Consider the following 26,797-nt stretch of genomic DNA (forward strand, 5'->3'; position numbering starts at 1 on the left):
ATGTAGTGGAAAATGGTACGCCACAAGGAAGTATTATTAGTCCATTATTGTTTTCTGTTATGATAAATGACATATTTGAAAATATTGGAAAGGACATGGGCTGTTCACTCTTTGCAGATGATGGAGCTATTTGGAAAAGAGGGAAGAATATAGAGTTTATAGTTAAAAAAATACAAAAGGTTATTATAGATATAGAGTTGTGGGCATTGAAATGGGGGTTTAAATTCTCAGTGGACAAAACGAAGGTAATTATATTTTCCAAAAAAAAACAAAAAAACAAATAAGGTTATAGAATTAAAATTATATAATCAGAAAATTGAACAGGTAAAGAGTATAAAATTCTTAGGTTTGTGGTTTGATGAGAAATTAAAGTGGAATATTCACATCCAAAAGATTGTTGATAAATGTAAGAGAAAATTGAATATATTAAGATGTTTGGCGGGTAGTGATTGGGGAGCAGGGAGAAAAACCTTAAAGCAAATTTATACGGGGATAATTAGATCTGATCTTGATTATGGGTGCTTAGTGTACGGTTCAGCAGCTAAAATTCACTTAGATAGATTAGACATGTCAGGATCTGTGTTTTCTGTGTTCATTTAGAGTGTTTTGTGTCCTTGAGTCTCTTCGTTGTCCTGTCCTCCCCTTGATTGTTCCCAGGTGTGTCTCGTTCTGTGATTACCCTCCCGTGTATTTAACTCCACCTGTGTTCCTTGTTCCTCGTCGGGTCCTCGTCAATGTTCAGTCTATTCGTGGTCAGTGTGTTCGATGTGCCTGCTGCTCGTTGTTTGGACTAGTTTTCTTCATTAAACCATCATAATTCATCATACCTGGGTCCGCTGCCTCTGCCTCACCACTCTCACCACCCGCACTTCATGACAAGACAGGATTCAACATCTAGCACTAAGAGTATGTACCGGAGCATTCAAAACAACACCAACAGCAACATTAGAAGTAGAAATGGGAGAAATGCCACTAGATCTAAGGAGAACTACATTAGGAATTAATTATTGGCTAAATTTGATGGGCAATAAATGTGGACATCCAACTCGGGAAATTTTAAAATCATCTTGGGAAAAGGAAAAGAAAGAGATGAAAAGTTATGGATGGAAAATTGAAAAGGAAGTGAAGGAACTTAAAGTGGACACTCTGGAAATTAGTCAAACAGATCCAATATCAGTTATACCACCGTGGATTTTACCAGAAGCTATAGTTGATTTATCAATATTGGTAAAAAAACAAGATAAGTCAAATGTTGTAGAAAAGTATGCAGTGCAATCACATTTAAATAATTACTATAGACATGTCCAAATTTATACAGATGCTTCAAAAATCGACGGAAAAATAGGAATAGCATGTACAATTCCAGATTTCAAAGTGTATATTGGGAAGAGAATCACAGACGGGCTATCAATTTATACAGGAGAAATGTTAGCAATACTTTTGGCTTTACAATGGATTGAGGAAGTAAAGCCTTTACAAGCAATAATTTGCTCTGATTCAAGCTCAGCTTTGCTAAGCATAAAAAATAATAATACGGACAGTAGGATGGACATTTTATTAGAAATATATCATAATCTATTTAGAATACAACATTTGGGATTAGTAGTTACATTTGTGTGGGTTCCAGCACATATAGGGATAGTAGGAAACGAGAAGGCTGATATAACGGCAAAGAAGGCAATACATAATCCTATTAGTTTTACAGTTAAGATGAGTAAATCGGAAGGGAAAAGTAAAGTCAAAGAAGAGCTGATGAAAATATGGCAGAGAAGGTGGGATAAAGGGTTAACAGGAAGGTGGTTTTATAAAATTCAGGTGGCTGTAGGAAAGAAAAGAATAGGAAGAAGGAATAGGAAGGAGGAAAGAATAATAACAAGGTTAAGGTTCGGTCATACAGGGCTTAATTATTCACTTTTTAAAATACAAAAGCATAAAACTGGAAAGTGTGATTATTGTGAGAAGTCTGAAACAATAGAGCATGTTATTTTAGAGTGTTGTAAGTATGAAGAAGAGAGAAGATGCATGCTGAGAGAGTGTGTAGGTATTAAAGAAAGGTTTAATTTAATAGAATTTTTGAGGAGAGATTTCGGGAGTAGACATATTCAAATAATTATTCGGTATCTTAAAAAAACAAAGCTATTTCATAGGATATGAGTAGAGCAAGTTGGGTGTGAATGTGTAAAGAATATCAAAGAGGGGTATATAAAGTTATAAGCAAGTTGGATAATATAAGCAGGTGTGTATGTGTGGGGGTATGTTTAATCAGGAGTTAATGGAGGGAAAAGGTAGAAAGTGAAAGTTTATAGACCATCTCGAACCACACTCCATACTGGTAAGTGGCGGTAATACTACTGTAAGTTTGTTGCCAACCGCCAATAAATACCAAGAAGAAGAAGAAGCAGAAGACAAAGAAGACAAAGAAAATGGCGCATGGTCTGTTTTGTTGAATGTTCGACTGTTTCTCTAAACGAGTTTATCAACGAGCCGTTAACTGCTGCTGAAGAAACATTCACAGAGTTTAAAGAAATCATCGTCAAGTCGGAGGAAGAGATGGATGATCATCGCAGACTGCTGGATTTCTCCCGGAGGCCCCAGATAATCTTACACCGAATAGGTAGGAACCACCAGCGTTTGGATGCAGGTTAAGGTCTAAATGTCTGCACCTTTCTGTATGAGGATCATTTTAGTAAATGTTCTTTTCCCGTATAAATGTTTTGTTAACCGGTAAATGAACGCAGAGATCAGAATTACGCTGTGAAAATGGCTTATTGATGTAGAAATAAAATGACCTTTTATGGCTTTTCCTCCTTTAACTAATCAAACTTACTTTTGAAAACAGGAGAAATGTGAACAATGCAGCGCAAGGTTAGTAAAGCAAACAGCATGAAACAATAATAGTGTGTTAGTAGCTGTGAAATGTAATAATTTGTAATAAATAAATTGTAGTGGCGATTGTTTGTCAAACCAAACATCCTATAAAAGTTCAGTCAACAAGCCACTGCTGCCAGTGTTGGGTAAGTTACTTTAAAAATGTAATCCGTTACAGTTACAAGTTACCTTGTTTAAAATGTAATTGTAGTGTAACTTTTTCGATTACTTTTAAAAAGTAATGTAACTAATTACTTTTGATTACTTTTGATTACTTTGAGGTTTTAATGAGTATTGACCCATGTTCAACATTTAATTTTTGAGAACTGAGTGGGAACCTTAAAAGAGCACTAAGCTGAGAGGGAATTGCTGACAGGCAATCACAGGAGGTCCACAAGAAGAGATGCCAGCACCAGGCATGTAAGATTTTCTCAGACTCCTCTCATCGGGCCATACTCTTTTCTGCTCCTCCCCCAGGCTCTACCATTTACGCAGTTTGCAGACTAACACAAGCAGGTTCAGAAACCACTTCTGTCCTACAGCGGTCACCTTATTGAACTCTTCCCAAAGACCAGTCTTTCCTTCCCCTCTATCCATACCTTACTGTACCATCCCAACATTTGTACAGTGTTCCTCTTCAATTCGCACTTGTATAGCCCTATCTACAGTGGCTCTGCACATACATGCATTTCCCTAGGGGTAATTTATTTATTCTGCTGCACATATCTATCAACCATCTTTCCTTACCCTAGCTGTGAATAACTGCATTTTATCTCTAAATACTGCATGCTGTACAATCTGCACACGTTGCACTTGATTAGATGCCAAACTGCAGTTCATTACTTCATACATGTGCAATGACAATGAAGTGCTCTAGTTTAGTAATAAATAAGCAAAGTAAGACTTTTACATCACATTTTATTTTTCGTGATTTTTTCTTTGCACACCCTTGCTTGTAAAATTAAACACGGCACAATACAGTGCATCAAGAATTAAGATGGACGATGGGTCCCGAGTATCAGATGGACTAAACGTGCCTTTCAGAAGAACGCCTGGATGCTTCCTCTGAAAAGAGAGAAAAAGATAGAAGAAAAATATACTATGATTAATAATTATATGTTCAAAGTAGCATTAATTGGGGCCTGCCCATAGCAATACATAAGGAGAGCAGTGACTGACTTGCGAAGCAAGTGATAAAATTCCACAAGCTAATGACTACTATTTAGCTTAGCTTAGCATTGGTGCTAATTTTTAGCATCAGAACGCTGGGTCCAAACCGACGGGCACACTTTGGCAGGCCCCGGTTAAATTTCTTCAGGAATTTTCTAGTTTACTTTATGTTCATCATGAAAACCATAACACTAGCACATTGCATACAATGTCTCATGGGAAAGAATAGATTCCAACGTTTGTCATGCATCAACACCAAACAGTCAAATATTCATAAAACAATACGCTTCGTCTATCAGTGAGTTGCACTTACCTCTAAATGTTTCCTCAGGTTTGACATAGATTGCTTCGACGTGGACAAGTTCTTGATAGCCGGCAAACACTTCTTGCACTGCACGGTTAAATTTGAGCCATTTTCACATATGTAAATGAAATGCTCCTTATATTTCCAGTGCTGGAAGGTTGTCATTTTTGATGCGCTGCTTGAGCTGAAATGGAACCGTCCGCTCGCTTGCTGTTCCTCCAGGAGGCTCCGCCAGCACAGGATGGAACATCAGAGTGGCATTGCGGCTGGCAAATATGATAGAGACAAGGAGCCGCAGCGGGAAACGGCGATATAGGGCGCAAAGCAATAAAAATATCATTACATATTTCGCAAAGGTTTTTGTTCATATTTTTTAAAAAATGTAACTAAATTTGTAATTCTTAATATTTTCGGAAGTAACTGTATCTGAATTACATATTTTCTCATTTTAACTGTAGCGAATTACAGTTACTCTTTTTTTGTAATTAAATTACGTAACGTCGTTACATGTAATCCGTTACTACCCAACACTGACTGCTGCACTGAGGTGATGCTTCGTACGAAGGTGAAAGAAGTTCAAAAAACTTGAAGATTGCTTTTATAGTTTATTTTTTCCAGTTTGACAAGCAAATAACAAAGATCAAACTTTTCATTAGTGATGTGTTGAGTAATGAAGCGGGTAAGACAGAGAACTCACCTAAACCTGAGCAGTTAAAGTTTTTATTTTTTAGTAATAAATCGTTGTCCCTGGTGACATAGCGAGTAACAAGCCAATCACAACCCTCTTTTCTTTTTGTTTCTAGTTTTCTTTTGGATCCAGCCATTGTTTCATACAACGAGATTAATCGGAATTTATGTATCAGAATCACAAAGATTTTAAACTTGTTTATTCATTGTAAAGCTTCATGTTGTTTTCACGCTGCCTATTTTACATATATTGTCCAGTTGATGTCACAGTAGAGCAAATGAAGCACCGCGATGTATCGGCTCATGAGTCGAATGATTGGATGGAGTTCCTCAGGGCTTTTAAAAAAGTGGACTAAAATGAAATTTGAATATAATTTATAGTATTTGTTTAAAATCCGTTCATTTGAGAATTCTCCAAATGTCAGCTGGATATGTCGATTCATCTATATCTCTGTCTACGCTCTTGAATTTTCAAATGGATTTTTGTTCATTTCTGCCTTATACGTTTTACTTCAGTAAAGTTAACAATTACTCTTTTTCTCTGTTTTCTTCTCCAGATTCCCTGAAGTGTAACGTTTATAACCAGGAGAGGAGATCCACTCTGGACCAGGAGGAATTAGAACCTGTGCAGGTGAAACAAGAACAGGAAGAGCCTGAAGATCATCAGATAAAAGTGGAAGAGAAAGAAGTTTACTGCAGTCAGGCTGAAGAACAGATTGAATTAAAACAGGAGACTGATACCTGCATGGTGGTTCCTGTTGATGAGCAAACAGACCACACTGAATCAGAACCAAAGAGGAACCAAGTCATCTTCCAGGAAGCTGCTGAAGCTGAGAACCAAAATCAGGAAAGAAGAAAACCTTTCTCATGTGTCATCTGTAAAAAGCGTTTGACTTTCAAATCTGCTTTTGATATTCACATGAGAACTCATACGGGTGAAAAGCCGTTTTCATGTGTGAACTGTGGAAAAAGTTTTAGTCAAAAACAGAATTTAACTCTGCACATGAGGATTCACACTGGTGAAAAGCCGTTTTCATGTGTGAACTGTGGAAAAAGTTTTAGTGTAAAATGGAATTTAACTCGGCACATGATGATTCACACTGGTGAAAAGTCGTTTTCATGTGTGAACTGTGGAAAAAGTTTTAGTCAAAACCGGGATTTAACTCAGCACTTGATGATTCACACTGGTGAAAAGCCATTTTCATGTGTGAACTGTGGAAAAAGTTTTAGTGTAAAACGGAATTTAACTCGGCACATGATGATTCACACTGGTGAAAAGCCGTTTTCATGTGTGAACTGTGGAAAAAGTTTTAGTGAAAAACAGGATTTAACTCGGCACATGATGATTCACACTGGTGAAAAGCCGTTTTCATGTGTGAACTGTGGAAAAAGCTTTTGTCAAAAACGGGATTTAACTCAGCACATGATGATTCACACAGGTGAAAAGCCGTTTTCATGTGTGAACTGTGGAAAAAGTTTTAGTGTAAAACGGGATTTAACTCGGCACTTGAGGATTCACACTGGTGAAAAGCCGTTTTCATGTGTGAACTGTGGAAAAAGTTTTTGTCAAAAACGGGATTTAACTCAGCACATGAGGATACACAATGGTGAAAAGCCGTTTTCATGTGTGAACTGTGGAAAAAGTTTTAGTCAAAAAAAGTATTTAACTCGGCACATGAGGATACACACTGGTGAAAAGCCGTTTTCATGTGTGAACTGTGGAAAAAGTTTTAGTCAAAAACAGGATTTAACTCGGCACATGAGGATTCACACTGGTGAAAAGCCGTTTTCATGTGTGAACTGTGGAAAAAGTTTTAGTCAAAAACAGAATTTTACTCATCACATGAGGACTCACACTGGTGAAAAGCCGTTTTCATGTGTGAACTGTGGAAAAAGTTTTAGTGTAAAACTGAATTTAACTCGACACGTGAGGATTCACACAGGTGAAAAGCCTTTTTCATGTGTGAACTGTGGAAAAAGTTTTAGTCAGAAACAGGATTTAACTTGGCACATGATGATTCACACTGGTGAAAAACCATTTTCATGTGTGAACTGTGGAAAAAGTTTTAGTCTAAAACAGAATTTAACTCAGCACATGAGGATTCACACTGGTGAAAAGCTGTTTTCGTGTGTGAACTGTGGAAAAAGTTTTAGTCAAAAACAGCATTTAACTCGGCACATGATGATTCACACTGGTGAAAAACCATTTTCATGTGTGAACTGTGGAAAAAGTTTTAGTGTAAAACGGAATTTAACTCAGCACATGATGATTCACACTGGTGAAAAACCATTTTCATGTGTGAACTGTGGAGAAAGTTTTCGTCACAAGGTGAGTTTAATTCACCACTTGAGGCGTCACACAGGTGAAAAGCAGTAGAAGTATTTTCCATACATGTCCTATGTTGAGGTTCACTATAGAACTGATTTGGTTTAAAACTAGAATGAAAGACTGGAGGGGTTTCATGTCTATAAAGCTGAAAATTGTTGTATTTGTTAAATGTGATAATTTGGATACTTGGAGATGTGCAACCATGACACATTTTCCTTCAGAGATGCTTTCTTGTTTTTTTTTGGTATATTCTTTATCAATAAACAATAATGATAAACTGTATGTTATTGTATTAACTTACTGTTTATGTCAAACTGTATGTTGTGTGTGTACAACATGAAGAGCAGAGGGCTCAGCACACAGCCCTGAGGAGTGCCAGTACTGATGCTGATAGATGAAGAGGCTTGGGGGCCCACTGACTATTTCATGCATTAACAGAGTTTGACCGGACATGGACTCCCTTCCAGAACATTCTCACAAAATTGGACTTGAGGGATTGATTTGTATTATTCTGTACAATAGAGAGAGTTAGTGGGGTTTATTTTAAAAGCTTTTAAAATCAAGACTAGAATGTACAGAATTGAGTGGGTTTTTTTTTAAATCTGCAAAAAAATATTTGCAATATTTTTGTCTTTAAAATAAAATGAGATTGAGTTTTCTTTCAAATTATATTAACCAGTTTTACTCTGATTAAAATCTTTTCAAATGAAATAAAATGGATTTGTACTTTAAAGAAAATGCAAGATTCACCACAAATTAATTTTCCTGCTTTCATTGCCAGAGCCGGCACAAGGCAATAGCAAACTAAGCAGCCACTAAGGGCCCCAGGGCCACTAGGGGGCCCCTCAGTGGAGCTGATTTTATTTATTTTTCTTAGTAATAATTTCTGTCATAATATCAAAACCACACAATGTCACTATTAAGTGGTTTGTTTTTACAATAATATATATATGATAATGTATGTAGAAATTATTTTTTTATTGATAGAAAGAAACAATATGCTCTTGGCGGCCCCTGGTGGCCGCGGTAGGTACCGCACGCTTCGCTGGTAACATGAGCCTCATCCAAACGTGAAAACCTCCGGTCAGAAGACAAGTCAGCAAAACAATGTCTCCAAAAAGGACTTATCCTTCAGGGAGGGAGAAAAGAGGAAGAATAGAAAATAGCCAAGATAAAGGTTTGTTTTAATGTGTCTTGGTAATGTCATGTAAAAGATTTGTAAAGCTGCTAACAGAAAATGAGCTTGAATGGTCCAGTTCAACAGCCCAACATTTATAGGGTCTTTGTGTTTGTGTGAACATGAGTTTAAACTTTAAACGAGTTGATTCTCATGGTTGGCTCTGTATATTTCTGAGGTATTTTTGGCTTCAAAACTCCGTGTTTGATAAGGTTTGATAACAATAACTTAAACTTCTCAATGTTTGACATTGTCTAGTAAAATGTTTTTACGTCAGGCTACATAGCTGCTACATGGATGAGCTGCTCTATGCTGTAGTTGGTGATTTGTTGTTTGCTGCTGAGCATAATCATTTTGTGGCCAAAACAAACATTATTTTTACATCAACTTCTAAGTTATGTTAAAATCATTTGAAGGATCAGAATCAGTCCAGTACTGGTACCGGTCCACATTGTAGGGGAGAAAGACTCACATGGTATAAATTGCATTTTTAGCTATTTGTTAGATTTTAAATTTCTTATTTTCATATGTACTCATTTATCTTACTTTAATTTGCTTTTTCTAGCAGCTGTTAACTTCTGTAACTAGGGTTTCCCAAGTCTGAATAAAAAGAGGAGCAGCGAGAGGGGAAATTTAGAGTGAATTGCAATAGACACTGTTTCAAAGTTATAATAATTTATTAAAATAAAAACAGTAAAATTAAATAATACCTCTATGTAGATGAGAAGAAGTTAGGAAAAACTAAGCTGAGTTGCCGAGGCTTGGCGGTAGGTGCTGACAGGTTCTGGATCGGAGGCTCCCGAGCAAAGAATCACCAAACACCGTGACGTCACACACTCGTTGGATTTCCCTCAATCGATTTATGTTGATCACGGGACAGCCACAGCAACAGGGGGCGCCACCATCTGGGCCAAACGCACCACCTTCAATCCTCAGAGCTAAAAAAGAAAAAAATACAAACTATTATTAAAATACCGGTAGAAAAATCAAATAGATAAAACCGGTAAAAGTCTTTTACACTCGACCACCAGCACCGCACAATTCAGTGAACAAGCCGGTGCTGATCGGCTCTCAATAAGCCACAGGATGGGCGGAACCAGCGGTAACTCCGAACAAAGCAGCAGCGATCATTGTGGATATACGGAAACTATAGGAAAGGTTCTGATCTGGTGGAGTGAAGAAACTGTGAAACATGTTGCGGGATGTAGGAGATACGAATCAGAAGACAATATTAACTTTGGATTTGTGGAAAACTGGAATACTAATATTGTATTTGTTTTATTTAGATAAAGTGGAAGAAAAGATTTTACGTCTTTCAAAGAGAACTGGCACTGTATGAGAAATCTTTAGATGTGATGATCGTAAGATCCACAAGGTGGCGGTAATGCAATGACATGAATGAACGACAGTCATAAAATCTCAAAGAAGAAGAAGAAGAAGAAGACAAAGAAAATGGCGCATGGTCTGTTTGGTTGAATGTTCGACTGTTTCTCTAAACGAGTTTATCAACGAGCCGTTAACTGCTGCTGAAGAAACATTCACAGAGTTTAAAGAAATCATCGTCAAGTCGGAGGAAGAGATGGATGATCATCGCAGACTGCTGGATTTCTCCCGGAGGCCCCAGATAATCTTACACCGAATAGGTAGGAACCACCAGCGTTTGGATGCAGGTTAAGGTCTAAATGTCTGCACCTTTCTGTATGAGGATCATTTTAGTAAATGTTCTTTTCCCGTATAAATGTTTTGTTAACCGGTAAATGAACGCAGGAATCACAATTACGCTGTGAAAATGGCTTATTGATGTAGAGAGAAAATGACCTTTTATGGCTTTTCCTCCTTTAACTAACTAATCAAACTTACTTTTGAAAACAGGAGAAATGTGAACAATGCAGCGCAAGGTTAGTAAAGCAAACAGCATGAAACAATAATAGTGTGTTAGTAGCTGTAAAATGTAATAATTTGTAATAAATAAATTGTAGTGGCGATTGTTTGTCAAACCAAACATCCTATAAAAGTTCAGTCAACAAGCCACTGCTGCCAGTGTTGGGTAAGTTACTTTAAAAATGTAATCCGTTACAGTTACAAGTTACCTTGTTTAAAATGTAATTGTAGTGTAACTTTTTCGATTACTTTTAAAAAGTAATGTAACTAATTACTTTTGATTACTTTGAGGTTTTAATGAGTATTGACCCATGTTCAACATTTAATTTTTGAGAACTGAGTGGGAACCTTAAAAGAGCACTAAGCTGAGAGGGAATTGCTGACAGGCAATCACAGGAGGTCCACAAGAAGAGATGCCAGCACCAGGCATGTAAGATTTTCTCAGACTCCTCTCATCGGGCCATACTCTTTTCTGCTCCTCCCCCAGGCTCTACCATTTACGCAGTTTGCAGACTAACACAAGCAGGTTCAGAAACCACTTCTTTCCTACAGCGGTCACCTTATTGAACTCTTCCCAAAGACCAGTCTTTCCTTCCCCTCTATCCATACCTTACTGTACCATCCCAACATTTGTACAGTGTTCCTCTTCAATTCGCACTTGTATAGCCCTATCTACAGTGGCTCTGCACATACATGCATTTCCCTAGGGGTAATTTATTTATTCTGCTGCACATATCTATCAACCATCTTTCCTTACCCTAGCTGTGAATAACTGCATTTTATCTCTAAATACTGCATGCTGTACAATCTGCACACGTTGCACTTGATTAGATGCCAAACTGCATTTCATTACTTCATACATGTGCAATGACAATGAAGTGCTCTAGTTTAGTAATAAATAAGCAAAGTAAGACTTTTACATCACATTTTATTTTTCTTGATTTTTTTCTTTGCACACCCTTGCTTGTAAAATTAAACACGGCACAATACAGTGCATCAAGAATTAAGATGGACGATGGGTCCCGAGTATCAGATGGACTAAACGTGCCTTTCAGAAGAACGCCTGGATGCTTCCTCTGAAAAGAGAGAAAAAAAGATAGAAGAAAAATATACTATAATTAATAATTATATGTTCAAAGTAGCATTAATTGGGGCCTGCCCATAGCAATACATAAGGAGAGTAGTGACTGACTGACTTGCGAAGCAAGTGATAAAATTCCACAAGCTAATGACTACTATTTAGCTAAGCTTAGCATTGATGCTAATGTTTAGCATCAGAACGCTGGGTCCAAACCGACGGGCACACTTTGGCAGGCCCCCGTTACATTTCTTCAGGAATTTTCTAGTTTACTTTATGTTCATCATGAAAACCATTACACTATCACATTGTATACAATGTCTCATGGGAAAGAATAGATTCCAACGTTTGTCATGCATCAACACCAAACAGTCAAATATTCGTAAAACAATACGCTTCGTCTATCAGTGAGTTGCACTTACCTCTAAATGTTTCCTCAGGTTTGACATAGATTGCTTCGACGTGGACAAGTTCTTGATAGCCGGCAAACACTTCTTGCACTGCACGGTTAAATTTGAGCCATTTTCACATATGTAAATGAAATGCTCCTTATATTTCCAGTGCTGGAAGGTTGTCATTTTTGATGCGCTGCTTGAGCTGAAATGGAACCGTCCGCTCGCTTGCTGTTCCTCCAGGAGGCTCCGCCAGCACAGGATGGACCATCAGAGTGGCATTGCGGCTGGCAAATATGATAGAGACAAGGAGCCGCAGCGGGAAACGGCGATATAGGGCGCAAAGCAATAAAAATATCGTTACATATTTCACAAAGGTTTTTGTTCATATTTTTTAAAAAATGTAACTAAATTTGTAATTCTTAATATTTTCGGAAGTAACTGTAACTGAATTACACATTTTCTCATTTTAACTGTAGCGAATTACAGTTACTCTTTTTTTGTAATTAAATTACGTAACGTCGTTACATGTAATCCGTTACTACCCAACACTGACTGCTGCACTGAGGTGATGCTTCGTACGAAGGTAAAAGAAGTTCAAAAACCTTGAAGATTGCTTTTATAGTTTATTTCTCCCAGTTTGACAAGCAAATAACAAAGATCAAACTTTTCATTAGTGATGTGTCGAGTAATGAAGCGGGTAAGACAGAGAACCCACCTAAACCTGAGCAGTTAAAGTTTTTATTTTTTAGTAATAAATCGTTGTCCCTGGTGACATAGCGAGTAACAAGCCAATCACAACCCTCTTTTCTTTTTGTTTCTAGTTTTCTTTTGGATCCAGCCATTGTTTCATACAACCAGATTCATCAGAATTTATGTATCAGAATCACAAACATTTTAAACTTGTTTATTCATTGTAAAGCTTCATGTTGTTTTCACGTTGCCTATTTTACATATATTGTCCAGTTGATGTCACAGTAGAGCAAATGAAGCACCGCGGTGCATCGGCTCATGAGTCGAATGATTGGATGGAGTTCCTCAGGGCTTCATGAAGCTGCATCTCACCATCACTACTTTTCATTGTTTCCTCTCCTGCTCTGGTCAAAACCAACAGGCCCAACCCAGTGCATGCTGGTCCTATACCAGTCCCTATACTTACAGAAAATGGACCCACAGTTCTTAATGTCTAACTTAGAAAAGTTAATAACAAAGGAACAAAAACTAAACAGCTATTAACCTACAAATAAACTCATGTTTATAAATAAACCATAAAAATATAAAGTGGACTACAATAAAATTTTAATATAATTCAAAGTAATAGAAATAAATATCTTGAAATAATACATTTTACTGTTAAATATGAACAATGATCCCGACTACAATTAATTTTGTAATAAATAAAATATATTTTTTACATCTGTTCACTTGAGAATTCTCCAAATGTCAGCTGGATATATCGACTGATCTGTATCTCTGTCTGCGCTCTTGAATTTTCAAGTGGGTTTTTTGTTCCTTGCTGTTTTAAACGATGAACAATTTCTCCTATTTACTTCAGTAAAGTTAACAATTGCTCTTTTGCTCTATTTTCTTGTCCAGATTCCCTGAAGTGTAACGTTTATAACCAGGAGAGGAGATCCACTCTGGACCAGGAGGAGTTAGAACCTCTGCAGGTGAAACAAGAACAGGAAGAGCCTGAAAATCATCAGATGAAAGTGGAAGAGAAAGAAGTTTACTGCAGTCAGGCTGAAGAACAGATTGAATTAAAACAGGAGACTTATACCTGCATGGTGGTTCCTGTTGATGAGCAAACAGACCACACTGAATCAGAACCAAACAGGAACCAAGTCATCTTCCAGGAAGCTGCTGAAGCTGAGAACCAAAATCAGGAAAGAAGAAAACCTTTCTCATGTGACATCTGTAAAAAGCGTTTGTCTTTCAAATCTGTTTTTGATGCTCATATGAGAACTCATACGGGTGAAAAGCCGTTTTCATGTGTGACCTGTGGAAAATGTTTTAGTCAAAAACAGGATTTAACTCAGCACATGATGATTCACACAGGTGAAAAGCCGTTTTCATGTGTGAACTGTGGAAAAAGTTTTAGTCAAAAAAAGTATTTAACTCGGCACATGAGGATTCACACTGGTGAAAAGCCGTTTTCATGTGTGAACTGTGGAAAAAGTTTTAGTCAAAAAAAGCATGTAACTAGGCACATGAGGATTCACACTGGTGAAAAGCCGTTTTCATGTGTGAACTGTGGAAAAAGATTTAGTCAAAAACAGGATTTAACTCGGCACATGAGGATTCACACAGGTGAAAAGCCGTTTTCATGTATGAACTGTGGAAAATGTTTTAGTCAAAAACAGGATTTAACTCAGCACATGATGATTCACACTGGTGAAAAGCCGTTTTCATGTGTGACCTGTGGAAAGTTTTTTAGTGTAAAACGGAATTTAACTCGGCACATGTTGATTCACACTGGTGAAAAGACGTTTTCATGTGTGAACTGTGGAAAAAGTTTTAGTGTAAAACGGAATTTAACTCGACACATGTTGATTCACACTGGTGAAAAGACGTTTTCATGTGTGAACTGTGGAAAACGTTTTCGTCAAAAACAGGATTTAACTCAACACATGATGATTTATAATGGTGAAAAGCCGTTTTCATGTGTGAACTGTGGAAAAATGTTTAGTCAAAAACGGGATTTAACTCGGCACATGATGATTCACACTGGTGAAAAGCCATATTCATGTATGAACTGTGGAAAAATCTTTAGTCGCAAAGATAGTTTGACTAACCACATGAGGCGTCACACAGGTGAAAAGCAGGAGAGGAGATCCACTCTGGACCAGGAGGATTTAGAACCTGTGCAGGTGAAACAAGAACAGGAAGAGCCAGAAGATCATCAGATAAAAGTGGAAGAGAAAGAAGTTTACTGCAGTCAGGCTGAAGAACAGATTGAATTAAAACAGGAGACTGATACCTGCATGGTGTTTCCTGTTGATGAGCAAACAGACCACACTGAATCAGAACCAAACAGGAACCAAGTCATCTTCCAGGAAGCTGCTGAAGCTGAGAACCAAAATCAGGAAAGAAGAAAACCTTTCTCATGTGACATCTGTAAAAAGTGTTTTGCTTTCAAATCTGTTTTTGATGGTCATATGAGAACTCATACGGGTGAAAAGCCGTTTTCATGTGTGAACTGTGGAAAAGGTTTTAGTCTAAAACAGAATTTAACTGTGCACATGAGGATTCACACTGGTGAAAAGCTGTTTTCATGTGTGAACTGTGGAAAAAGATTTAGTCACAAACAGGTTTTAACTCGGCACATGAGGATTCACACAGTTGAAAAGCCGTTTTCATGTGTGAACTGTGGAAAAAGTTTTAGTCTAAAACATAATTTAACTCTGCACATGAGGATTCACACAGGTGAAAAGCCGTTTTCATGTGTGAACTGTGGAAAAAGTTTTAGTCGAAAACAACATTTTACTCATCACATGAGTATTCACACTGGTGAAAAGCCGTTTTCATGTGTGAACTGTGGAAAAAGTTTTAGTCAAAAACAGGATTTAACTCGGCACATGATGACTCACACTGGTGAAAAGCCGTTTTCATGTGTGACGTGTGGTAAAAGTTTTAGTCAAAAACAGGATTTATCTCGGCACATGATGACTCACACAGGTGAAAAGCCGTTTTCATGTGTGATCTGTGGAAAAAGTTTTAGTGTAAAACGGAATTTAACTCGGCACATGATGATTCATAATGATGAAAAGCCGTTTTCATGTGTGAACTGTGGAAAACGCTTTAGTCAAAAACAGGTTTTAACTCTTCACATGATGACTCACACTGGTGAAAAGCCGTTTTCATGTGTGAACTGTGGAAAAAGTTTTAGTCAAAAACAGGATTTAACTCGGCACATGAGGATTCACACAGGTGAAAAGCCGTTTTCATGTGTGAACTGTGGAAAAAGTTTTAGTCAAAAACAGGATTTAACTCGGCACATGATTCACACAGGTGAAAAGCCGTTTTCATGTGTGAACTGTGGAAAAGGTTTTAGTCGAAAACAGAATTTAACTCATCACATGAGGATTCACACAGGTGAAAAGCTGTAGAAGTATTTTCCATACATGTCCTATGTTGAGGTTCACTATAGAACTGATTTGGTTTAAACCTAGAATGAAAGACTGGAGGGGTTTCATGTCTATAAAGCTGAAAATTGTTGTATTTGTTAAATGTGATCATTTGGATACTTGGAGATGTGCAACCATGACACATTTTCCTTCATTGATGTTTTATTTTTCTGGTATATTCTGTATCAATAAACAATAATGATAAACTGTATGTTATTGTATTAACTTACTGTTTATGTCAAACTGTATGTTGTGTGTGTACAACATGAAGAGCAGAGGGCTCAGCACACAGCCCTGAGGAGTGCCAGTACTGATGCTGATAGATGAAGAGGCTTGGGGGCCCACTGACTATTTCATGCATTAACAGAGTTTGACCGGACATGGACTCCCTTCCAGAACATTCTCACAAGATTGGACTTGAGGGATTGATTTGTATTATTCTGTACCATAGAGAGAGTTAGTGGGGTTTATTTTAAAAGTTTTTAAAATCAAAACTAGAATGTAAAGAATTGAGTGTTGTTTTTTTTAAATCTGCAAAAAAGTATTTGATAGTTTTGTCTTTAAAGTAAAATGAGATTGAGTTTTCTTTCAAATTATATTAACCAGTTTTACTCTGATTAAAATCTTTTCAAATGAAATAAAATGGATTTGTACTTGAAGGAAAATGCAAGATTCACCACAAATTAATTTTCCTGCTTTGATTGCCAGAGCCGGCACAAGGCATAGCAAACTAAGCAGCCGCTTAGGGGCCCAGGGCCACTAGGGGGCCCCCTCAGTGGAGCTGATTTTATTTATTTTTCTTAGTAATAATTTCTGTCATAATATCAAAACCACACAATGTCACTATTAAGTGGTTTGTTTTTACAATAATATATATATTTGATAATGTATGTAGAAATTATTTTTTTATTGATAGAAAGAAACAATATGCTCTTGGCGGCCCCTGGTGGCCGCGGTAGGTACCGCACGCTTCGCTGGTAACATGAGCCTCATCCAAACGTGAAAAGCTCCGGTCAGAAGACAAGTCAGCAAAATGTCTCCAAAAAGGACTTATCCTTCAGGGAGGGAGAAAAGAAAGGAAGAATAGAAAAACGCCAAGATAAAGGTTTGTTTTAATGTGTCTTGGTAATGTTATGTAAAAGATTTGTAAAGCTGCTAATAGAAAATTAGCTTGAATGGTCCAGTTCAACAGCCCAACATTTATAGGGTCTTTGTGTTTGTTTGAAACTGAGTTTAAACTTTAAACGAGTTGATTCTCATGGTTGGCTCTGTATATTTCTGAGGTATTTTTGGCTTCAAAACTCCGTATTTGATAAGGTTTGATAACAATAACTTAAACTTCTCAATGTTTGACATTGTCTAGTGTTAAGGAAAAATGATTAATTTTAGTGCTTAATACAGTTAATCTACGACATGTGTAACAGTTATATTCAATACTCTTACAACCCCTGGCAAAAAGTATGGAATCACCAGTCTTGGATGAGCACTCATTCAGACATTTCATGCTGTAAAACAAACTCAGATCAAAAACATGATACAATATTAAGGTCGTTCCAAAGTGCAACTTGTTGGCTTTCAGGAACACTCAAAGAAATGAAGAGAAACTATTGTGGGAGTCAGTGAATGATACTTTAATTGACCAAGCACAGGGAAATAAATATGGAATCACTCAATTCTGAGGAAAAAAGTATGGAATCATGAAAAACGCATAAACAAAAGACCATTCAAAATACATCACTAGTATTTAGTTGCACCACCTTTGGCTTTTATAACAGCTTTCAGTCTGTGAGGCATGGACTTGATGAGTGACAAACAGTATTCTGCATCAATTTGGTGCCAACTCTCTTTGATAGCAGTTGCCAGATCAGCTTTGCTGGTTGGACCCTTCTTGTGGACCATTTTTTTCAATCTCCACCACAGGTTTTCAATTGGGTTGAGATCTGGACTATTTGCAGGCCATGACATCGACTGAATGTGTCTTTCTTCAAGGAATGCCTTCACTGTTTTTGCCCGATGGCACGATGCATTGTCATCTTGGAAAATTATTTCATCATCACCAAACATCTGTTCAATTGAAGGGATGAGAAAACTGTCCAAAATGTCAATGTAAACTTGTGCATTGATAGAAGAATTAACCACAGTCATCTCCCCAGTGCCTTTGCCTGACATGCAGCCCCATATCATCAAGGACTGTGGAAATTTGGTTGTTTTCTTCAGGCAGGCCTCTTCATAAATCTCACTGGAACGGCACCAAACAAAAGTTCCAGCATCATCACCTTGTCCAATGCAGATTCTTGACTCATCACTGAAGACAACTTTCATCCAGTCATCCACAGTCCATGATTGCCTCTCCTTAGCCCATTGGAGTCTCGTTCTTTTATGTTTAGGTGTCAATGCTGGTTTTCGTTTAGCTTTCCTGTATTGAAATCCCATCTCCTTTAGGCGATTTCTTACGGTTCGGTCACATACATTGACTCCAACTTCCTCCCATTTATGCTTCATCTGTTTAGTTGTACTTTTTCGGTTTTCAAGACAAATGGCCTTAAGTTGTTTGTCTTGACGCTTTGATGTCTTTCTTGGTCTACCAGTACGCTTGGCTTTAACAACCATTCCATGCTGTTTGTATTTGGTCCATATCTTGGATACAGCTGACTGTGAACAGCCCACATCTTTAGCAACCATGCGTGAAGGGTTACCTTCCTCAAGAAGTTTCACAATCCTCTCTTTTGTTTCAAGGGACATTTCTCTTGTTGGAGCCATGGTTCTCACCACTCCACTTCGTCCAGCAGCCCTCCAAGGTGTCATGACTGCAGGTGTTTTGAACTGCACACTAACGGGCACATCTAATCTGGGGCAGGTGTCCATTTAGGGAAAGGAAATAGACTGGGTGTGTCCTTTTTTTTCTACCTCCAATTTGAGTGATTCCACACTTTTTTCCTCAGAATTGAGTGATTCCATATTTATTTCCCTGTGCTTGGTCAATTAAAGTATCATTCACTGACTCCCACAATAGTTTCTCTTCATTTCTTTGAGTGTTCCTGAAAGCCAACAAGTTGCACTTTGGAACGACCTTAATATTGTATCATGTTTTTGATCTGAGTTTGTTTTACAGCATGAAATGTCTGAATGAGTGCTCATCCAAGACTGGTGAGTCCATACTTTTTGCCAGGGGTTGTATTTGGAACAGTTTTCGTCTGAGATGCGGTAAGGAGCTGAATAAGCAGGCATCAGACAAGCAGGGCCCTCTCCCCCCCTCTGAAGACAGAGCAATAAAAGTAACATTCCGATGGGGGAAGAGACTTTTCGGCGCCCGTATCAGACAGCGATGAGCACTAAGTGGTCCGCCCTTTTACTGAGACGAAAACCAGACGGCCTTCAATCTTTGCCGTAGATCAGGGAGGTTCTTAAGTTTCTCTGAGTCCTTACGGATGTCAAGAAAACTGGCATGGGGTTGTGAGATCTTTCCAGGTACACGCAGAAAAAGGGCATAAAGGCCCGAGAGAAATAAAGCAATCTTGTGATTTGATTAAAATAATAATTAAGTTGAATATGTATGAATACAATCGGTAATATGGGTATAGGTAATCACTAAATAACTTTCTGAAATGTACTTCTGACTAATGATTTGTAATGATTACAACAATGTAATGAATATGGTAATGATTATAATAAGTAAGGAATGTGATTAATTCTTAATTAATATCAAAGCTATGATAATTTGAAAAGTGATTCAAATGTTTTATACAAGTTGAATGTGCTTAATGATTTGTAACAGATGACAGAGAGTTATAGAAAAGAGAGGAAGTTATAATGTTAGAATCAGCAGGATGAGTGAGGCTCTGCTGATATGTTGCAAGTTGGGGAAAGAAGGGGCTTTCCAGTTACTCAGCAAACAGGGTGGGTGCCGACGGGGTTTTCCACCAGAGTCAGCAGTTGGTCAGGAAGTCACGTGTCACGTAGATCAGACTGCCCGCACACACATATGGTGGAGAAAAGTATAAAAGAGCGATGAAAAGAGGAAGCAGTTGTTCTTAGTCCGCGACGTTGGAGAAGAGTCAACACGGGGAAGCAGATTGAAAAACAGCAGAGGTCCGCAGCTCGGAACCACGGGGAAGTCGAAACTCCGTGCCGCCAAGAAGGGACAAGAACCTGATGCCCAAACCCTGGTTCCTGATTCGACCGTCGGTCATGCCTCAACCCAAATATTGCAACAGACTTGGAGAAAAGACAAAGGTCCTGAAGGGATAAAGGAGCTGGGTTTTCGAAGGATTTGGACCCATTCTGCTTTGCATCTATTCTAAGGAGGATTTTTCCATACGAGGACAAAGACTCTGACCAAGGCTTCTGGATGTTCCTGTTGCTAAAGATCCATTAACAACTGGGTGTGAGTTGAATCTGCTCCCTAAAAATCTATCTCAGAATTTGCGACATAAGTTAGGGAAAAGAGACAGGATAGTATGGTTATACATGTGGATTTTATTATACTGCTCTCGAATTATATACGATTGATTATTGATTTGTATGTCACCTATCCCTGCTTAAGCTTGCTTAATAAATTTATAATATAAAATTCTAATGAGGTTGGTGGACATTGGAATTAATTGAGTCATTTAATCATTTTTCAGTTCTTTTAATTGAGGTAAAACTAATGTACATGATTCCAGTAAATAGGAGGCTTCGTAATTTCCTTTGGTGAGTGTAAATAATGACCCTGGGAGTTATATCCAAGTCACTAAAATTAATCTAGCCGGTTCCAAGAGTGAGTTATATTTTAGAAAGCGAGCTACCGTTAACAGAAGTGGTTATTGGAATTATGCAGCTGCGAAGGCTACTCAGCTGATTGCTTCTTAACTGTAAAGGGTCGTAACTTCTGGATCGGAGGTAGTTAGAGCTAGACGAATCGCTTTCGCCACCAGTTTGAACAGATCATCTCTTATAGATCTCTTCTAGGGTAATACCCAGGTCTCAGAGATTTTCCGGACCTGTTAGATAGAGAACTGGTCAGTAGTCAGCCCGGGAGAAGTTGTGAGGAGTGGGTGGGGCTGGCTATTGCGTAATAACAGACACGGAATTTCCAATTGGTCAAAGAACGGAACGCCTTGGCTGCATAAATTAAATAGGGAAACACCAATTTGGTAGAAGATGACCAAAGGAGAGAAAATGCAGAGAGACAGCGGCCGCTAATTTTTGCTTTTTTTTGTCTTTGTTTTATGTTTGTTTGTCTTCCCCTTGTGTGTCTTTATTTTTATGAGAAAAATGCATATCTCTGTACCTCTGCAGCTTTGTTAATTGATTCATGCGTTGCTTTGTATGGGATTAAACTCTGTGATCTGTGATGTCAACACGCTTTGTTGTTGTTTCGTTTTAGCAGCACGCCGTCACTCGCCGAGGATCCCGGGAAGAAATTAAAGAGGAAAGAGCCAAACATTTTGTCCAAAGCTAGCATTAAATTTCCTCTTTTTTGACACTAGCAAAATGTTTTTACGTCAGGCTACATAGCTGCTACATGGATGAGCTGCTCTATGCTGTAGTTGGTGATTTGTTGTTTGCTGCTGAGCATAATCATTTTGTGGCCAAAACAAACATTATTTTTACATCAACTTCTAAGTTATGTTAAAATCATTTGAAGGATCAGAATCAGTCCAGTACTGGTACCGGTCCACATTGTAGGGGAGAAAGACTCACCTGGTATAAATTGCATTTTTAGCTATTTGTTAGATTTTAAATTTCTTATTTTCATATGTACTCATTTATCTTACTTTAATTTGCTTTTTCTAGCAGCTGTTAACTTCTGTAACTAGGGTTTCCCAAGTCTGAATAAAAAGAGGAGCAGCGAGAGGGGAAATTTAGAGTGAATTGCAATAGACACTGTTTCAAAGTTATAATAATTTATTAAAATAAAAACAGTAAAATTAAATAATACCTCTATGTAGATGAGAAGAAGTTAGGAAAAACTAAGCTGAGTTGCCGAGGCTTGGCGGTAGGTGCTGACAGGTTCTGGATCGGAGGCTCCCGAGCAAAGAATCACCAAACACCGTGACGTCACAAACACTCGTTGGATTTCCCTCAATCGATTTATGTTGATCACGGGACAGCCACAGCAACAGGGGGCGCCACCATCTGGGCCAAACGCACCACCTTCAATCCTCAGAGCTAAAAAAGAAATAAATACAAACTATTATTAAAATACCGGTAGAAAAATCAAATAGATAAAACCGGTAAAAGTCTTTTACACTCGACCACCAGCACCGCACAATTCAGTGAACAAGCCGGTGCTGATCGGCTCTCAATAAGCCACAGGATGGGCGGAACCAGCGGTAACTCCGAACAAAGCAGCAGCGATCATTGTGGATATACGGAAACTATAGGAAAGGTTCTGATCTGGTGGAGTGAAGAAACTGTGAAACATGTTGCGGGATGTAGGAGATACGAATCAGAAGACAATATTAACTTTGGATTTGTGGAAAACTGGAATACTAATATTGTATTTGTTTTATTTAAATAAAGTGGAAGAAAAGATTTTACGTTTTTCAAAGAGAACTGGCACTGTATGAGAAATCTTTAGATGTGATGATCGTAAGATCCACAAGGTGGCGGTAATGCGATGACATGAATGAACGACAGTCATAAAATCCCAAAGAAGAAGAAGACAAAGAAAATGGCGCATGGTCTGTTTGGTTGAATGTTCGACTGTTTCTCTAAACGAGTTTATCAACGAGCCGTTAACTGCTGCTGAAGAAACATTCACAGAGTTTAAAGAAATCATCGTCAAGTCGGAGGAAGAGATGGATGATCATCGCAGACTGCTGGATTTCTCCCGGAGGCCCCAGATAATCTTACACCGAATAGGTAGGAACCACCAGCGTTTGGATGCAGGTTAAGGTCTAAATGTCTGCACCTTTCTGTATGAGGATCATTTTAGTAAATGTTCTTTTCCCGTATAAATGTTTTGTTAACCGGTAAATGAACGCAGGAATCACAATTACGCTGTGAAAATGGCTTATTGATGTAGAAATAAAATTACCTTTTATGGCTTTTCCTCCTTTAACTACACGAAGCTGAAGTTGGTTTGGGATTTGTGAAACTTTTATCTGATTTGGGAAACTTTTTTCTGATTTGTGAAACTTTATGTAACAGACGGCTGCAGAAGATCTTTCCTTCCAACAACCATCTCCATCTACAATAACCCTTGGAAGAATTCATGAGTAACACCAACATTTAATTTCCCATTAGGATTAATTAAGTGGTTTTGAATTAGAATTGAATTGGAATTTTAAAAAACTGCATGGAACAAGTGTGAATAGTAATCTAAACTTTAGTGAAGTTTCATGAATCCCAAACATGAATTAAAATATTCTGCTATTAGAGAAGAATAATCTAGTCCAAGTTTGAAATACGTAGTTGTTGTAGTTTTGGCATTATAGCAGTTTTAATATGAGCTGGATACAAAGATGGGTAAAAATGGCATTTTATTGAAGTTCCACAAATCGGATAAAAGTTTCACAAATCACAAAGATGGTTTTAAATATTCTGCTGTTAGTTGAAAATAATCTTGTCCAGGTTTCAAGAGTTTAGGTGTTATGGTAGTTTGGGAATTTGAGCAGTTATACTATAACAGAGATTAAAAAGTGGTGAAATCAACCTTTATTGAAGTTTCACAAATCAGAAATATGGTTATAAATATTCTGCTGTGAGAGCAGATTAACCCAGTCCAGGTCAGAAGAGTCTAGCTGTTGTAGTTTTTAAACTAGACTCTATTAAAGATGTGGAAGGTAGTGAAAAATTAAGTGGACTTGCCCTTTAACTAATTTTAAAACCAGGCATTAATCAATGCTTTACTACAATCTACCTGCAATGCATGTGGCTAGTGTCAGCGTAAAGTCCTGACTGAATGAAAATCATTAGAACCTATTTACGTCACCTTAACGAAGAACTGCTGAAAAGTTACCGGGTTTATCAACTGCAGTAGCAATTTCGCTCCAACTCCTCCTCTTGTCATTTCTATATTCTTTGCATGTTGAATAAACATTAATGTTGTTTCCACGTATCATCTCCAATGTCCGCTGGACTTCGGGTTGCTCAGCTGTTTCTGATTCCCTTTCGTAATTTCCCCTCAGAAAGTGCGGAGGAGAATCCGCGCTTTCTGATTGGCTGCCTGTCACATTCAACAGGCTGCGTTAAAGCGCCCAGTCGGAGAAAACCACTGATTTGGATCGGAGCGGCAACGACGATCTACCATAACACACCACACAATCTTAGAAAGACCAACGTTCTAAGATTGTTGTATGGGGAAAAATAGGAGCAAAAAATCGTGTAGTGTGAACTATTGCATCAGGTAGTTGCAATTCATCTTCTCTATTTAAATCTAATTATTACTGAAGGGCAATATAGTATACAGACTTCATAATCTGCACTCTTTTGATTGAATGCAGTATTTATTTCCACTTTTACTTTATGTTGTTTAGTTTTATTTTTCAAGTGCGTTTTTTATTAATGGAGACCATTTTATTTTCGTTTTTGGTTGTTTTGTTTATTTTGTTTATCAGTTCCAGTGTTTAGTGGTCTTTTGAAAATAAAGTGTATCTATCTTTGGCAGGAAATCGCATGCATTATTACGTCATTTCCATAAAATCAGTGTAAAAAGGTCTTCAAACAATATTATCGTTTATCGCAATAATTTTTGAGACAATTAATCGCTCAGCAAAATTTGCTATCGTGACAGGCCTACAAGCCAATCACAACCCTCTTTTCTATTTGTTTCTAGTTTCTTTTGGATCCAGCCATTGTTTCATACAACCAGATTAATCAGAATTTATGTATCAGAATCACAAAGATTTTAAACTTGTTTATTCATTGTAAAGCTTCATGTTGTTTTCACGTTGCTTATTTTACATATATTGTCCAGTTGATGTCACAGTAGAGAAAATGAAGCACCGCGGTGCATCGGCTCATGAGTCGAATGATTGGATGGAGTTCCTCAGGGCTTCATGAAGCTGCATCTCACCATCACTACTTTTCATTGTTTCCTCTCCTGCTCTGGTCAAAACCCACAGACCCAACCCAGTGCATGCTGGTCCTATACCAGTCCCTATACTTACAGAAAATGGACCCACAGTTCTTAATGTCCAACTTACGAAAGTTAATAACAAATAAACCTACAAATAAACTCATGTTTAGAAATAAACCATAAAAATATAAAGTGGACTAAAATAAAATTTTAATATAATTCAAAGTAATAAAAATAAATATCTTGAAATAATACATTTTACTGTTAAATATGAACAATAATCCCGACTACAATTAATTTTGTAATAAATAAAATATATTTTTTACATCTGTTGATTTGAGAATTCTCCAAATGTCAGCTGAATATATCGACTGATCTGTATCTCTGTCTGCGCTCTTGAATTTTCAAGTGGGTTTTTTGTTCCTTGCTGTTTTAAACGATGAACAATTTCTCCTATTTACTTCAGTAAAGTTAACAAGTGCTCTTTTGCTCTATTTTCTTGTCCAGATTCCCTGAAGTGTAACGTTTATAACCAGGAGAGGAGATCCACTCTGGACCAGGAGGAGTTAGAACCTGTGCAGGTGAAACAAGAACAGGAAGAGCCAGAAGATCATCAGATAAAAGTGGAAGAGAAAGAAGTTTACTGCAGTCAGGCTGAAGAACAGATTGAATTAAAACAGGAGACTGATACCTGCATGTTGGTTCCTGTTGATGAGCAAACAGACCACACTGAATCAGAACCAAACAGGAACCAAGTCATCTTCCAGGAAGCTGCTGAAACTGAGAACCAAAATCAGGAAAGAAGAAAACCTTTCTCATGTGTCATCTGTAAAAAGCGTTTGACTTCAAAATCTGTTTTTGATGCTCACATGAGAACTCATACTGGTGAAAAGCTGTTTTCATGTGTGAACTGTGGAAAAAGTTTTAGTCAAAAACAGGATTTAACTCGGCACGCGAGGATTCACACAGGTGAAAAGCCGTTTTCATGTGTAAACTGTGGAAAAAGTTTTAGTCAAAAACAGGATTTAACTCGGCACATGATGATTCACACAGGTGAAAAGCCGTTTTCATGTGTGAACTGTGGAGAAAGTTTTAGTGTAAAACAGAGTTTAACTCGGCACGCGAGGATTCACACAGGTGAAAAGCCATATTCATGTGTGAACTGTGGAAAAAGTTTTAGTCAAAAACAGGATTTAACTCGGCACATGATGATTCACACTGGTGAAAAGCCGTTTTCATGTGTGAACTGTGGAAAAAGTTTTAGTCAAAAACAGGATTTAACTCGGCACATGATGATTCACACTGGTGAAAAGCCGTTTTCATGTGTGAACTGTGGAAAAAGTTTTAGTCAAAAACGGATTTTAACTCAGCACATGATGATTCACAATGGTGAAAAGCCGTTTTCATGTGTGAACTGTGGAAAAAGTTTTTTTCGAAAACGGAATTTAACTCAGCACATGATGATTCACACTGGTGAAAAGCCATATTCATGTGTAAACTGTGGAAAAATCTTTAGTCTCAAAGGTAGTTTGACTCGCCATGAGGCGTCACACAGGTGAAAAGCAGTAGAAGTATTTTCCATACATGTTCTATGTTGAGGTTCACTATAGAACTGATTTGGTTTAAAACTAGAATGAAAGACTGGAGGGGTTTCATGTCTATAAAGCTGAAAATTGTTGTATTTGTTAAATGTGATCATTTGGATACTTGGAGATGTGCAACCGTGACACATTTTCCTTCAGAGATGCTTTCTTGTTCTTTTTGGTATATTCTGTAT

The 26,797-nt window shown here is 37.7% G+C and overlaps 1 protein-coding gene across 1 annotated transcript in view; it reads left to right on the forward strand.

Moving 5' to 3' along the window:
- The first annotated feature begins 6,269 nt into the window (after positions 1–6,269).
- Positions 6,270–26,797, forward strand: part of LOC111610415 (gastrula zinc finger protein XlCGF57.1-like) — a 28,924-nt gene continuing 8,396 nt past the window's right edge. Inside the window, exons 1-2 of the mRNA XM_023344603.1 lie at positions 6,270–7,392; positions 26,576–26,761. Of these exons, the coding sequence (XP_023200371.1) occupies positions 6,285–7,392; positions 26,576–26,589 (1,122 nt within the window). The 5' untranslated portion in view covers positions 6,270–6,284 and the 3' untranslated portion in view covers positions 26,590–26,761. Of the gene's footprint in view, positions 7,393–26,575 lie in introns of the transcript that reaches the window.

This window comes from Xiphophorus maculatus, chromosome 13 (genome assembly GCF_002775205.1).
Source record: "Xiphophorus maculatus strain JP 163 A chromosome 13, X_maculatus-5.0-male, whole genome shotgun sequence".
Lineage (NCBI taxonomy): Eukaryota > Metazoa > Chordata > Actinopteri > Cyprinodontiformes > Poeciliidae > Xiphophorus > Xiphophorus maculatus.